Source organism: Macrobrachium nipponense, chromosome 26 (genome assembly GCF_015104395.2).
Source record: "Macrobrachium nipponense isolate FS-2020 chromosome 26, ASM1510439v2, whole genome shotgun sequence".
NCBI lineage: Eukaryota > Metazoa > Arthropoda > Malacostraca > Decapoda > Palaemonidae > Macrobrachium > Macrobrachium nipponense.
The window spans coordinates 38,966,415-38,983,713 of NC_087215.1; the positions used below are offsets into that span (position 1 = coordinate 38,966,415).

At 38.6% G+C, this 17,299-nt stretch overlaps 2 protein-coding genes across 2 annotated transcripts in view; both read right to left on the reverse strand.

Annotated features, from left to right (window-relative positions):
• LOC135200191 (FERM, ARHGEF and pleckstrin domain-containing protein 1-like) overlaps window positions 1–5,407 on the reverse strand; it is a 739,864-nt gene extending 734,457 nt beyond the window's left edge. Inside the window, 1 exon segment of the mRNA XM_064228579.1 lies at window positions 5,275–5,407. The gene's annotated coding sequence lies outside the window, so the exon portion shown is untranslated.
• Window positions 5,408–8,531: 3,124 nt separating this feature from the next.
• On the reverse strand, window positions 8,532–9,500 carry LOC135199639 (tigger transposable element-derived protein 1-like). Its single transcript, XM_064227797.1, has one exon. It carries the CDS (start codon window positions 9,498–9,500, stop codon window positions 8,532–8,534), a length of 969 nt encoding a protein of 322 aa, XP_064083867.1.
• Window positions 9,501–17,299: the final 7,799 nt, after the last annotated feature.

Sequence of the window (17,299 nt, forward strand, 5' to 3'; positions counted from 1 at the left end):
AATAACTGAGCACTTTACAACAGGCAAATTATGAGCAAATAAAATTGTGGATAAACCACACTTTACATTACTCTTACTAATACATAACTTTCTAAGCTATTCCCCTTCCAGGGTTAGTTAGCTAACTGCCCTCACTCTTCTTTCACCCCATTTTTCCTATCAGCTTAAATAAATAAATAAATAAAAAGATCAATTAATATCAGGCCTCTCCTCAAAAAACCAAGTTGTTGGCCAGAGATAAAGAAATAGCAGCTTTCATCCAACCTTTGTGTCTTGACCCAAAGCACAAAAACAACCATAGGAACTTTTTTCCATCAACTTTTACGTTTGACGCATTCGGAGACGGGGACCACGTTAAATTGGCAGACATTCAGAACTGGTGTGACGGGTTTCGCTTACTCGTATACTGGCATCTGTTTAATTTAGCCCCAGGGTCGAAGATTACAATGGTGACAAGAAACATAACACGCGATCACATTAAAAATCATATACCCTGTATACAAAACCTCGGCTTGTATTTTAATGGCCGTCATATTTCTAAGACTAAAATATGAAAATATATACTGTATTAGGAATTAAAATCCTTGACCATTGTTTGGTTTACACAGTGAACAAATGATCACGCCACGGTGGAATAAAGCCATGAAATTTCTGGGAATTAAAGGCCACCAAAACTTATTTAATACGGGACTGAAATGAAAACAAAAATAGAGTACTGCTACATAAATGCATATTCCCTTCCGACTCAAACCAACTTTCATATAAACAAAGAACTATGATGTTTCTTACAAAGGTACACATAACCAAAAATCAAGGTGTGTTTTATACAAAACTGCGGTCTCTCTAGCCACAATTCCGCCCTGCCCACGTCTGATCAGACTTAAAATAAACAAGAAACGCAGACTGAATGAAAGACGATCTCCCTTTATGCACATCTCCGCAAGATAGCCTACTTTTGTAAAAGGTTTGACAGGAATCCCTTCAGCCATGTAGGAAGAGTGCAATAAGAAGATAAGAATGACAAATACACACTGTCAGAAGAATGAAAGCAATCCACTCAACCATATAGGAACAGCTGCAAGGATAATGTTTATGTGATTGGGTAGCAGAGTATGATCCTACCTTGTTGCACAGCTATATGTACAATGGTCTACCACTGCATCACGTGAGACGAAAATCCCATCAACTGTGCAGGAGTAGTTAAACGCGACAGCGGTACTGATAGCCTTTCTTCGTCAGGCACAATTACTATATATAGGCTACAATGGTCTCACCTTCAAACTGAGTTTGACAGTAATCCGTGCGATGAGGGGCACCGACGGACAAACGAAGTAGAAGCCTAAATTTGATGACAGCACTGTCTGTTTCAACATAATCAATCCTTTATCCCACTAAAATCAAATTATAATCGGCACTTAGGGAATTAAAGTATAAACCCTTTAAAATGAACAAACAATTCTGGTAATAGTAAATGGATTGTTGTTGATATATAGATGTATATACGTGTGATATATATATATATATATATATAATATATTATATCTATATATATATATATATATATATATATATATATATATATATGATATATATATATATAATATATATATATATATTATATATTATTATATAAATCACACCGTATGTGGGAAAATCTGAAATGGATATGCCTGGGTACAATGAACACCTCAGCACACACCATGCACGTTTTTTTTCTTTTTTCTTAATCACACTGAGGCAGTGGGGATGTATCTTTATACATAAAACTAGTCGCTTCGTATCACAGATATGCACTTTTGCTTTTAAAAAGCAATCACATCAAACATCTGGATAACAATAAAAAACTATTTTCCATGGTATATACGGTATTAATAACACTAAAACCCTGTTCACAGCTGAAAATCTCCCATGCGTGCATTCACTCATCAATTTACAGACAAAGGAGACAACTACCCTAGCCTTTCTGTCTATTTCAAACTGCAAATTTACACATCTGTGGATTATGTAATGAAAATATTCAAGCCAAAATTGAATGCTTCCCAAAACAAAAGGATCTTAACTAAAAGTAGATCCGAATTGCTTAAAGTGGCCTCTATGAAACGATGAAACGTATCAAGTTTATTTTTTTCTTCGCAAATTTCTAGCAAACATCTTTTCACTAAAAGGGAAAATTCTTATTAGAAACTCTTAGTATCCTGATTTTTTTTATTACCTAACCATCATTGGGCAAACGCTAGGCCTACCACACTCGGAATATAATACTACGCTAGGTGTAGGCCAAAGAGTAACCATATTTAAAGCCACATACGAATGACAACGATCTACTGCTAAAAGTTTCTCATCTGATTTAGTTTCAAGTTTTTATAAATTCTAGACAACAAAAATTAAACATGTCAACTTTTTATTGGAGTTATATTTACCTTTGTTATATGAGCTTTTTCGAACGAGTCATATTGAAAAAAAAAAAAAAAAAAAAAAAAAAAAAAGCCTACATCAATCACTTATTCGCAACCTGCACTGGTTTCAAAACATCCAAGGTCTACGACGAATAACATAACAGAATCATATACTAAGCTAGTTGAAATGATTCTCATAATAATGGCATTTTCCAGTTTTCCCTGCCTTGTGAACATTTTGGAAAAGGGCCTATCCAGGACTAACGAACATAATAAATCAATGAGAGAGAGAGAGAGAGAGAGAGAGAGAGAGAGAGAGGAGAGAGAGAGAGAGAGAGAGAGAGAGAGAGAGAGAGAGAGAGAGCAGCAGCATTTATAATCACAATTCAATTAAGTTATCACTTGATAAAGGATTCCAAAACTAGGGCTGCCGAAGCACATATATACTACATGTAATGTACTACGCTACAATTCTACGACAACATAAGCCGACCATCTGTATCAGTGAAGTACTGTGCTGAAAAGCAATTAAACAACATTGAACAAAACGTACAACAAACACCATCGCTGTTCTGTGCCTAGTGCATGAGCAACCAGTCATGTAAATAGCTGCCTCTGCCTATACGGTATCACAAGATTATATTTCCAACGAAGTTAGATGTTAACGTATCCAATGTACACACTAGTCGGCATCTTTTCCACAGGATATCACAAAAAACAACGGGCCAATCGGTATTTTACTAGTAGGTCGGATAGGGATTCTAACCCGGTGCACTGGACATGGTCAATGTTAGGCTGAGGTTACGTATTCTAAAACACAGTAGGGATTCATGCAGACATACACAACTATAACATTCTGGTATGTACAAATATGATATAACGGTATACCTAGCAAGACGTCAAGTTCATTGGAAAAAGCGAACACACACACACACACACACACACACACACACACACACACATATATATATATATTATATAATATATATATATATATATTATATATATATATATATATATATAATGAATCCGAGAGACTGGACAGAAAGGTCCATAAATTAAATTAGATGAGGTGCAAGAATCCGAAGGTGAAACTATGAAAAAATCCCACATTTACACTAAGACGTAACAGACGGAAAGGCAGGACAGCAAGACCGAGGAAAAGAAGTAGAAATGGCTGTAAAATGAAAAAAAAGGGGGTGGGGGCGCAATATGTACGTACGTACGTATATATGCATGTAAGTATATATAGTATATGTGAATGTCTTTTACTGTAATACAACAGTATATGAAGTTATAGGCCCTTAAAACACTATTTGGACGTTCCAACCATAATATATTTCTAGCACTTCTTTCTGTGCTCCTGATCACTGGTAAAAATATGGGCATAGGATATGCTCGAAATACATGGTTGCAACGTTCAAATAGTGTTTTATAGGCCTTTAACTTCACAGTATATGTATATACATTAATACTTTCAAAGCTACGACACACACACACTTGGTCTAACGGCCTTTAATGAAAGCGTTTCCCTCGTTCCATCTCGACCACAGCAAAACAAGTGCACATACATTTAAGCATCAGTTACACAAATTCCTGGATATCCTGCCGGTTATTTTTGGGGCTTCAAATATGGGTTGCAATCCTAACAATCTCGTGCAATTATAATTAAGAATTCTGACAGCTGCCTGTTGCTCTTTGCGTCTTTATAATTGAGAGATTAATAGCGAATATACCAACCCACTGATATTACGACTTTCATGTAGAAACAATTCTCATTATGGAATGCTGTGATATTCTGAATTTGACAGGAAGGTGAAGCGTGATTCCATGAAGTTTGTTACAAATATGAATGCGAGAGAATAATTGCGAGTCCTGCAAAGTGTCTTAGGGAAGGGATCTGATAAAGATACCTAAAACATCCCCATCAATATTACTTTCAATTACAGCAACTCATAATGCGCAAGCCCTCGCATGGGAGGCAAATCTATAATTTATAATGTACCACTCACTCTACATTATTCTAATTATATATATACATATATATTTCCAAATCTAAGTAACGAAGGCCTCGACAAGGTAATCCCACACTCGTAGGGTATATACATAACTTTATCACTAAAGTTTAACGACAGATGAGTAAATTAGTCCCTATAAATCATTAAACAGCTTGATAATATATCACTAAACAGATGCTTAATTGGATATCATTAAAATGAAAAGGTAAGCCTTTCATGTCTCAACAATTAATAAGGCCACCATGGTTAAAGGACTATACTTAATTTCACATCCTACAAGCCCTGTAAAAGGACGCAGGTATAATATAATCGGGTCTGCTACAATGCCTATGTAGTATAAACTACCTATTTCACGTTACATAGATCCTAAACGCACAGACACATACCCAATCCTTTAGTCTATGCTATTATTAAATATACAATCACCTTATCTAGAAGTATTTTCTCATCAGTCAAACAAAATCAGTTTACGAGGGTGTATAGGCCTAAGCCTAATAATGCTTTGGTTCTCGTGCCAAACCCATGTAGTCTATAGGCTTAGCTATATATACCACTCATCTACATTGAACAAACAGCAGTTCATTAACCAACCACTTCATAATCAATACAAGTCCGAAACAGCACCGACTATAGCAACACTTTAGAACGCCAAATTAAAAGCGAAGACGGAGATGTACTGAGCATCCTTATCGACAAGCATTAAATACAGCACAGCATCAGACCAGGAGGAGACCCTCTTTCTTGTACGAAGAAGAAGAGTGGCAGAGATCAGCCTGGGCGAGGTGCCCCCACACAAATGTTCGTTTGGCCTAATGATATCACCTCAAACTAATTCAACAGCTATTCGTAACTGTTCTTACCTCTAGAGAAGGACGAAATGCGTTGGTGCTTAAAATGTAAATGATCAAAAATGACAGTTATTTCACTGATCCTGCTCGCATCAACTATACACACGTCTACACACCAGTGTTACATCTGACAAACTGAGGGTTTAGCCGTTCTACACTGATCTCTTGTCTTCTTTGCCTCACCGTTTATTTATTATCGTTCTGTCAAATATGAAAATATATTGCGTTTTATTGCAATCAGTAAATGATTTTATTACAAAAGATATATGAGTGACGACGATACAATTCTTCTAGTCTTGTAAAAAGCAGCGTTAGTAGGGTAAATATCGACTTCCTCGTTGGCCAAGCGGGGTGCGGCTGGTGAGTGGAACAGCCCCGTAAATGCTTTCCCCTGTTCCCGGTAGATGGCCGGGTTGGACCCCAGCTAAGGCAGCTGGATGACTTATGGCTAGCCCAAGAAAGAATTTAAGATAAAGAAAAACAAAAGACATTTACAGAAAAGGCATCCACTCCAGGCTTTAAAACATCAGCTGTTCAACTATGTATTAACGTTTTGTGACATGTATGAAATCGATGAACGTTTACGCCTGCCACAATTTCAGAAATCTCAGTGATTTCTCTCTGCTTTGTTTAACATTCTTTTACATCCAACTAAATATATGCGTAACTCACTTTTAAAAAGTTCTTTAGTATTTGAGTGCACATAATTCAAAAATAAGAGAATCAAAAAGATTATTTTATTACTTATCCCATACATCTGCTTCCCTGATCACTCTTACCATCCGCCTTTACTTGGCTTATTTTAATGTATGCACCATCACCATCTCCCTGGGAGTACTGTATCAAGTATGAGGTTATAAGTATAGACAGTCATTACATCTGAATAAATCAATGGTCCCATGTGTACTTTTCATTAAAAACAAACTGAAAGCATAAAGAATTGCAAATTTTTTTCTTTGAGATTTTAAGGTGACAGTGAGAAGTCAAGATTAGCGAACCCAATATTTTTCAAAACAATATTATACCACTTTGATTTATATATGTACGTATATAATATATATATATATATAGATATATATATATATATATATTATATATATATATAGATATATATTATATACTATTATATATATATATTTCTTTCGACCTTACTAATCCCACTGTATATCAGGGTCGGCCGAGTCGGTAAGACGTCACTGAAGTCCTGATTTCTCCTCTGTGCACTGGTTCAAATCCACGAGAGGACGAAATTATTATCAACTAAAAAATTCTCCTTCGGTTAACTTATATAAATATATTAATTCCGAGGTAGAGTGAATTGGATATTGAAGGACATTTGTACATTTATGCATGTACGTATGTAATATGTATATATATTCATATATATTAGGTTTATATATGGATATGTTATATATATATATATATATATATATATTATATATATATATATATATATATATATCAAAGTGGCATAACAGTGTCTTGAAAAATAGTGGGTTCGCTAATCTTGACATGATCCTTCCAAAACATTGTTAAGAAAGTCAATTTTATGCCATACATATGCACCTTAGAGAATCGTGCACCGAATTCTACATAACTTGTATAAGCAGAATCCCTTCCTTAAACTAGACAAAACACACCATAGACAGGGGACATAGTCAAGCAATTGTTCATTTTGTGATAAAAGCATGAAATTTGGCACATATGCAGAGTTGCGTATTATGAAAATTTTCTGATACAGGGGCAACTGAGATTATGCCTGTGTCAACAATGGCCACCATATATCATTGGCGAGATTCGGGGAATAAGGTTGCATATTTGTTATAAGGCTCTTTCTGGGTAAATGTTCACCAGAAATGTATCAGGGTTTATTATACATATTTCCAAATCATAGACAAAAAAGTTTTTCTGGGAAATTTATTCTTATAAAGAACAGGTGATAATAATGGAAGTTTTACTTTATCGAAATAAGTTTCTGAAGCCATACAAATATCATGTGCATAAATGAATTTATTTTACAATTGACTCACAAAAGGTCCCCTCACGTTATAGGAAAATGCAAGTGACATGTAGTCAGATGCAACAAAACCTTACAATACAGTTAAATAACAAAAAAACAACAGTAATATACAAGCGGTTTGTTCAGGAGTCAATCTTGATCACATTCTCCTTCACAGAGGTAGAAGGCAATGCAGTGCAAATCTGCTGCCATGCACTTACATCGGTTCCTGCAGCCCTTCTTACAGTCGCATGACGCCAGCGCCTCACATGTTTCTGCAGCTTCAGGGTGTGTGGTCCAGAGTGGCTCAGAGGAGCCATCTTCTTCATCCCTGACCCAACCCTAGCTTGTTGGTGGAGGTAGTTACGGCTGTGCAGCCAACATCTGACCCCAGACATGACCACCCTAGAAGGCTGCCCTTCTGACATGTTCCTGGGCAGCATAGGTGGGTGTAATACGCTGCACCGAAGCCTTCTCTGGAATTGCAGTTGATGCATCAGCCAGTCAGCAGTGCATTGGTGAGCTCTGAGTAGAGGACACAGTTTCACACCCAGTGAGGGCATAAAACATTGGAAGTGCACGTGCCTTGCTCGAACCCAGAGATGAAGCTATCTAATGAGTGGCTATCCAAAGTTCGTCTTCATTTATCAGTGACTGCTAGAACTACCACATCTGTATCTACAGTTCAAACAAGAACCTGATGGTTGCCATGCAGAGCAGTGTAGGATGCAAGTAACATCAAGAGAGTATCCCCCTTTTCATGTGTACAGTAATACCTTGAGATACGAGCTTAATGCGTTCTGGGACCCGAGCTCATATGTTCATTCGCTCGTATCTCGGATCAATTTTTCCCATATAAAATAACTAAAAAAAATTAATCCGTTCCCACCCTCTGAAAAAACACCTAAAAACAGTATATTACAGTGGAAAAACATGTTTTTAATTGTTCTAATTCACAACCTATGCCCACAAAATAACAGATACCTATGTACTGGTTATGATCTGCAATAAAATGTGACATGATTATGGAGTTCTTACCTTCGAGACAGACGGTAGCGGCTAATGGCGGTGTGTGCAGAGGAGGAGGGAGAGAGAAAAGGAAGGAGAGAGACTTGACGGCAACACTTTCGGTACGCTACACTTTTGCAACACTACGTAACATAACTTAAACTTTAAATTTAACTTAAATGAAATTAGCTTACTGTACACACACTTGAAAATAAATGTTAATCTTACGTTACACTAAACTTAATTCTAATTTTGTTCTCATTTACATTTTTTTACTTTTCTTCTTCCAGCTTGGCTCTTTTTGCCTCCTTTTTGACTCGCTTTCACCTTCACTTTTTAAAAGGAACCTATCTAGGGATGTTTGCTTTTGTCTCCCCTTCAAAATGTTACAAAAATGACGTACACAAGTGTTGTTACAAAAGGCTAACGCACGACCACACGCCAACTTGTCCGGGTGCCTCTTTTCCATAAAACCAGAATACTCCTGCCACTTCGCTAACATGTCTCTGATTTCCTTCGTGGAAAGGCGGTCCTCCTCTTCCACCTCCTCCTCACTACTGAGCTCCTGCAACACCTCCGAATGTTGCATCTCCTGGAGCTCAATCAATTCCTGTGTCATGAGCTCTTCCTGATGCTCCTCGACAAGGTCAGTCACGTCTGCCTCATCTACCTCCAGCCCCATGGACTTTCCAAGAGACGCGATTTCATCCACCACAATAGGTTCGGGTTCATCAGGGTCTGGCGTATTGAATCCTTCAAAGTCCCTCTCAGCGATGGAAGCTGGCCACAATTTCTTCCATGCTGAATTAAGAGTTCTTCGTGTGACACCCTGCCATGCATCGTCAATAATTTTTAAGCAATGGACGATATTGAAATGTTCCTTCCAAAATTCACGAAGGGTGAGATTGGTGTTGTCTGTGACATCGAAGCATTTCTTGAACAAATGCTTCGTGTACAGTTTTTTAAAGTTGGAAATTACTTGTTGGTCCATGGGCTGGAGGAGTAGTGTGGTGTTGGGCGGGAGATAAAAGACCTTGATGAACCTGTACTCATCAAGAATGTCCTCTTCGAGACCAGGAGGGTGACCAGGGGCATTGTCGAGGACCAAGAGACATTTCATTGGCAGGCTTTTCTCAGCCAAATATTTTTTGACTGCCAAACCAAAGCACAGATTAACCCATTCTGTGAAGAAATGGCGCATAACCCAAGCCTTAGCATTAGCGCGCCACATCACTTACAGTTTTTCTTTCAAGATCCTTTGGCTCTTGAAAGCACGTGGGTTTTCTGAGTGGTACATCAGCAGTGGCTTGACCTTACAGTCACAGCTGGCATTGGCACACAAGGCTAGAGTTAACCAGTCCTTCATGGGTTTATGGCCCAGTAGTCTCTTCTCCTCTGCCGTGATGAATGTCCTCCTGGGCATCTTCTTCCAGAAAAGGCCAGTTTCATCGCAGTTGAACACTTGTTGGGGGATGTATCCTTGTTCTGCGATAACTGAGGCAAAGGTTTTGACTTAGTCCGCCGCGGCTTTCGAGTCGGAACTTGCTGCTTCCCCATGCCTCACAACCGAGATTATCCTAGTCCGTTTTTTGAAATTATCGAACCAGCCACGACTGGCTTTGAAGGTTTCCGCTGGCGTCAAAGTCTCCCCTCTCTCAGCTGCTTGCTTTCCTTTCATGTCATCGTAGATTCCACTGGCCTTGTCACTGATGATCGCCTGGGTCACGCTATCTCCCACCGACTGTTTCTCTTCTATCCATATTAAACGAAGCCTCTCCATCTCGTCATGAATATCACTGCGCAGCTTGGAAAGGATGGTTAGTCCTTTGGAAGGCTTGGTGCTCTTTATAGCATCCTTCTGCTTGAGGATGGTACATATTGTTGATGTACTCCTCTCATATTGGCAAGCCAGCTCAGTCACTCGTACACCACTCTCATGTTTTTCGATTATTTCATGCTTCATCTCGAGTGTCATCATACGCTTTTTCTTTTCACTACCCTTGTTTGCACTCACTTGCTTTGGACCCATTGCTTATTCACTTAATTCTGCACTGATTAACGCAAAAAACACATAAAAAATGCAAACGCTATGGCCGATGCTCGGAGATAACTTTACGCCGCGACAGAGATCCGACGGGAAAAAGCGAGCGATGCTGTCCTCGTGAGCAGCCTCTCGCACACTCGGTCACCTAGCGGCCGCATCAGGAACCGTCTCATCTCCTTGTATCTCAAATTTGTCTCGTATCTTGTGGCAAAAATTTGCTCGAAACTTTCCTCGTATCTCAAATTTCTCGTATGTTGGGACACTCGTATGTCGAGGTATTACTGTACATGGAGCAAGTGATCCTGTACACTCTAGCACCTTGCCACTACCATCATCAAAGGAGTCAATGACTGCCTCAGAAAGGAAATGGAAGAGCTCCACTTTGTTGCTGTCTACATGCAAGAAACTCTGCCAATTTCTTGGAATGGTTGCTAACTTACAACATGCCTTCTCACACCTTTTCTGTATTTCACTCTGGCTGTGGATTTCAGTGAGTCAAGACTGCAGTTGTTCCATACAAGGTCAAGATGTAAGAGATGAAAACTTGGTTTTAATATTCCTCAAATGTATTGGCTGTACCAGGTTTCAGCATCTGCACAAGCACAGTTACATCAAGAAGCTTGGCAGTGACATTAGGTGCATCTAATTGTGTTTCTGAATGGTCTTCATCCCCAGATATAGTTTAACTGACTCTGAGAGGGCAGGGGGACATGCCTGATTCTTATGCCTAAAAATTTTTTTTTCCAAATTGCCATCTCGTGTTTGGCAGGCTATATAGTCTTGAAAAGATTTCATCATCAGTTTTGAACGAGTTCGTCTGCTTCTTGGTTTTGGTCTGCTGTTGGTGTTTGATGCCAAACAAAGGTAGTCTGTTGCAGTGAATTGACTGGGTTCCGTCTATGAGACACTCCCTAGTGAATGCATCAAACCACTCCTGACCAATTTGTCTGACAGTATGGACGGTCTCCACTACTGATGCATCTGGAATTTCTTTGGTGTCAAGGACAAGTAAATCCTGGCTGCCCTCTTCAAAGGGGTTTCCAAGCTCCTCAATGACCTTCACAAGTGAGCATGTCTTTTACAAAAGACTTCTGTACTACACCTGAAGTTTGCTCATGATGCATCGTGTCCTCTTTTTTTCTGGTGTTGAACCTCACTTTCAAGTTCAGCAATCAGTCTGGCAGCTTCCGGTTCAGAGATAATTCAATGCCACAAGGAACTTAGATTCTCTGTGAGGCCAATGGCTCCTCCATCATCCTTGATATAAACACTGAATTTCTCATGTACTTAATAGATGGGAATTGCAGAGAAATCTCGGTTAGTCTTGTGTTGTAAAGTGGCCAGCACTGAATTTTTTGTAGACCTCCGGGTGTTTCTGTGGAAGATACGCCATGTCTCTCATGTCCACAAGTATCAAATGTACATAGTTTGTACGGTCTAAGGAAGCAAACCACATACAAGCTCTGTTAGTGCATCAAGGTACATTTCAAAGTTTGCCTCTCCCAGATACTGCACATAGGTGAGAATGCTGAGTTCAAGTGCCAGTGTTGTTTCCCAGTACTGGAACGGTGGAGAACTTTTACCTCTCTCCTCACACCAGTGCTCAAGAATCTGTGGAACTGTACCTTCCTCTGCACAGGCAAAACAATATCTTTCAAAGGCATGGTTCTGCAGAATGTACAAGGCAGCTGCTGTGATCTTGTGTGTTCTTCTTGTGTGTGTGATGTGGTGATTGAAGGAATGAGTCTGCTGTTCCTGATGATGCTACATCTGCTTGTACTAGAGCTTGTGTCCAACCACTTCCTTGCAGCCAATCACCTGCTGTTTTCAAAGCTGCCATTTCAATATGCAGCCCACCAAACATCACAACAAACTGATCTTCCCCATATTTCTGTGGCCACTTCCATTGTATTTGTTTTGGCAGAGCATACAGTGGCTGGTCGAATGTCAGAACTGGAAACTGACCAGGATTGCGATGCTCCACTGCATTTCTGACCACATCCATGGAGTGCCTTATCATCGCCACAGTGTAAGCACTCTCTTGGAACAGAGATAGAGCAGCTGGGGTGATGATATGGGTCCTTGGCTCTTGGTGGCTTGCATGATATGCTGCCCATGCTGTATCTTCCCATTTCTCCCCTGCTTCATCTCCAAGAGTACATCTCCCTCTCTCCACCCATTTGTACTGCTTTTCAGTATATTTCTCAATGCCACCTCTCTCCAGTGAGGTTAATGAGGTCGATTACAGATGCTCCTTTGACATCAAACGCAACTGATATTTTTTCTTTTTTACATTACACAAAATAATCATCATTTCTGCTCATGTTAATAATTCTATAAAGGACTGAGTGCATTCCATAGGGAAATGCCTATCAAAACCAGTGGCATATGGCAGCCATTTTGGGAAAATGGCTGCCATGACTAACAAAGACATAATTTTAAGTGCACCAATATCTTATAATGATCAAGACATATTAGTTTACATGTTTGCCAATTTTCATGCTTTTATTACAAAATGAACAATTGTCCTGAAACTTTGAGCTATGCCCCGACTACCAGCGATATCATTTGAAAGCAATAACAGTGGAGCGTCGCTTCCTATAAAAATTGGACAAAAATGAGGAGCAGCTGCATAGACTAGATTATTGTCATAGAAATTTTTTAAAACTATTTGAATGTGTCCCGCGTCGTCGGTGCATAACGACGGGGGCAACGAGAACTCACAAAATGTTCTGTTGTACTGAATTTTTTTAAACCTAGACGACCAATACCATTAGGAGCAGAATATGGTGTCAAACAGGAAAGCAGGTCAAAGAAAATCCTTGACGGCACATAAGAAAAAGAAAAGAAAAATGGAAGATCCATGGAAAAGATCGAAAGAATCAGGAAGTAAGGATCAATAAAATGTTTAGTGAAAAGAAAAATCCCCCCAAAATCCACGACAATTTAGCCGGAATAGAGTAGCGTGACGCAATCACCACTGCACCCTGGGCTACTTGTCTGTTTTCGTAATCATTAATAGAGGAAAGTTGCCATTGAGACCCATATATATATATATCCCATTGAGACCCCTTGTCACGCATCTGTACAAACATTAAAGTCCAGTGCGGTCTCTGGCCATTTAAATTTCGCGCGCTTGACGAGGTTTTACGGCGATCCAGACTCCCCTGTTCCTGTGAATTTGATCATCCTTTTGGGTCGGCCCCAACAACTACGTCGCACTCCAGCAGACGAGAGGATGAACGATAAATCAGAAAAAATTTCTCTTCCTACATCTTGTAAGTAAATTCCACTGGTTAATTTGTATAATAGACATAATCACTAGTTCTTGTAGAGCTATCTGAAGGAGTTATAGAGATAATTTAAAGCTTAGTTGAGTTGAATCTCTTAAAACGTATTCTTGAAATGTTTGGTAAAAGTGGCTTGTGCAGTATCGTGGACATTGGGACTGTACATGTATGTTTTAAAGCTATTTTTTCTAAAATTCCAGCTTTATCATGGTAGAAGATGATTCTTTCGGCAGATTTAACAGTGCCTTGACTAAAGGCTTATCCATTAGTCAGTGAAGTGATAATCGTGGTTAAAAAATATATTAAGAAACTGGAACAGAGCTTTTCGAGTCCAGACTCGGGCAGGCTTGTCCAGTGAATCTGCACTTCAGGTCTCAATGCCCATATATGCACAATTTAATGTGTTTTTAATTAGGCTTAATATTAGGTATCTTCTCTCATGAACGCAAGTCATGGTTAAAAGACTGTCGTAATATAATAATAATATTGTTTTATTATTTTGTTCTCATACTTCCAGCCTCCCCCCCCCCCCCTCTCTCTCTCTCTCTCTCTCTCTCTCTCTCTCTCTCTCTCTCTCTCAAGGAATTTTCACTTTTTTTATTTTTTTAATTTTTTTTAAGCGCATTGAATCTTTTCCATAGGTACGCAGGGAAGATGTGCTCCTGATCTCGATTTTGATGTCAGTGACATAAGTGATGATGAGGACGAGGAGTGGACACCTGCTGACGAGGCGAGGGACATCAAAGATATGAAGATGACACATCTTCTGAAAGTGAGGTAGAAGAGGAGGAGTGAGGATGAGCAACAAGTTAGCTCGTCATCTGGTCATACCAGAACAATTGTATTTCAAAGTGGACCCTCATTTTAACTTTAAAAGGACAGCTTGGACAACATCCACAAGTTCCTGAGGATGCAGTCACTACACCCCAGCTTAGGCCAATTGATTATTTTGAAGCCTACATAAATGAAGATTTTTTTGATAAAAATAAACTAATGCTACAAATCAACGTTATGTTGCTGAAAAATGGTAATATCTCTAGGTGTGACCAAAAGGAAATTGTCAGTTTTTATAGGGGGGATAAATTTTGTGATGTCTGTAATAGGGATGCCCTAGAATTAGAATCTATTGGGGAGAGGTATAACTAAGAATAGATTTAATTTGTAGAAATATGACCAGAGATAGGTACTTCAGAATTAGAAGCAATCTGAAAGTTGTTGATGACAATATGATTACTGTAGCTTCAGAAAGTGCGATAGATTATGGAAGATAAGGCCTATTTTGGACACTGTTCGCTCAAGATGTTTAGAGTTACCCTAGACCAGGTAAAGTAAGCGTAGATGAGTCCATGATACCTTTTCGGGTAGTGTAGTCTGAGACAGCATGGCCAGGTAAGCCTAAATCCAGATGGTTTGAAATGCTTTGTTTTAGCTTCTCCTAATGGTACTGTTTTTAGATTTGTTGAGATATTACAGGTAAGAACCTCTCACTGAAATCGTTAGGGAACATGGTGTGTTGCCAGACAGGAACGTTGGTATTGGAGAAGCTGCTGTTCTGAGGTTTGTCAGAAGCGTGATCCTGGAACAATCAATGTACTTTGAATAGATATTTTCACATCTCCAGCCTTACTTTTAGAGCTGATCAAGCATAACTTACATGGTACAGGTACTATAAAAAGAACATGCTTCCCCTAAGGGTGCCAAACTCAAGTCTGAGAAAGAGATGGCAAAAAACTAGGTAGAGGAGCTACCTACAACCAAGTGAGATCTGATGGTGCCTATGCCATAACACAGTGGCATGTAAGAAAAAGAAAATAGTTCTCATGGCTTCTACTATTCATTCAACTGAACCTCAAGATGAATGCAAGAGGTGGTCTAAAAAGGAAAATAAGCACATAAAGGTGAACAGACCTGCAGCAGTTAGGGAGTATAATGTTGCTATGGGAGGAGTTGATGTTCATGATCAGATATTATCTTACTATAGGAGTTCTTCTAAGACAAATAAGTGGACAGTCCGCTGCATTTCTACACTTTCTTGATGTAGCAACAAGTAATGCCTGGATGGAATACAAAGTCAGCTGTGGTGAACTTAAGAAGTATCTAGATTTTAAAATGTCACTAGCTATTCAGTTAATTGATGGTGCCCTTTGGTCAAATGCAGGTCAACAGCAGGGCCCAAGTGATAATCATGATGAAGAGGATGAACCAAATTGTTCAGCTGAGATGCCAGTGGAAAAACGCCAGAGGTCACAGCCAATCCCCAGCAAAGATTTCAGAACCAATGAAGCCAAGCACATGCCACTTGCACTTCCACCCAACTCAGAGTTCAAAAGGTGCAGAAATCCTGGATGTATGGAAAAATGTAGAATTATGTGTTCCTCCTGTGAAGTATTTTTGTGCTTAACTTCAGGAAGAAATTGTTTCATTGCATTTCACTCCCCTTAGTAGTGTTTCAGCATGTTTTCTTGTTCTTTATTATGAATGTTTGATACATCCCTAATTGTATTCAATATATTTTTCAGGTTTATATTTTTCTGAATTCGTTCTCTCCAGTAATCAAACTCAAGAGTTCAAACGAATCAGTAATCATAATTGGAGAAATGTAGAATTGTATGATCCTCTTGTGAAGTATTTTTGTGGTGAATGTTTGCCACTGAGTAAGGTTTCAACAGATTTCCTTAATTTGGTAATTTGCTTACCCTTTGTATGAATACTGTAATTAATTTTCTCGTTGATATTTTGAATTATTTCCTTCTCGAAAATAATGGTTTAGTTTATTTGTTCTTCTCATAATAAATTTGCAAGCAGTTTCTGTTGTTTCCTTTTCAAATAATCAATGTATTGTTCAATAATTTTTTGATAGCTGAGAGACCTGATGTCCAGCTTACTGTACGTACTGATACACTTAAGGGTGCAAATCAAATCGAAAAAAGTAATTTCTACTAAGGCCTTATGCCTGTATGAATGTGCTCAGTGAAGGTCAATCGATTATCTTCAATAGTTTCTGTTCGGGACTCAATGATATATATATATATATATATATATATATATATATATATATATAGACAAAAAATACAAATTTATATAATATGTAAATAAAAATACTTGTTGATTATAAAAAAAAAAATTAAATGACAACTAAGCAGCATATTTTATACAATATAAATACTTACTTTTATTATTAATGAAATAATATGGGTGTAAATGCTAACTTGCCTATATTAACGATTTCATGGGCGATTCAATTCTGGGCCTTTTAATTTCTTGTTGAGCGGAAAGATTCAGGTGGCCGAGCAATGACCCCGCGACGTCACAGCTACGGTACTCTATATCAATATCAAGAAAGAAAAAGTTCTACCTGATGCAACTAGTGACCACAAAACCTGACCGATAATTTTGTAAACTACTTTGTGGAAAATATTGAAAGAAGTTGTCACAGTTTAGAAAAGGAGGTCCCTCTTGATCTCCCAGTGATCACAATGAGAGAAAGCAAATTCAGGAAGTTTGAAGAAGTGAACTTGAATGACTGAAAAAACGACGAGAAAAGTGAAAAACACCTACTGCGAAAATGACCCGTTTCTCACAAAGGATTTAAAAGAGGCAAAATCCTTTGATCAGTTGCGGGAGCTATATTTTGATATTGTCCAAACGAGTTTAACACAGGCATCCTTCCCAAATAGTGAAAAACGGTGACAGAAA

Bases quoted from the DNA above. Each gene is read 5' to 3' on its own strand.
- LOC135199639 (XM_064227797.1), bottom strand. From the start codon at position 9,500: ATGTGGCGCGCTAATGCTAAGGCTTGGGTTATGCGCCATTTCTTCACA.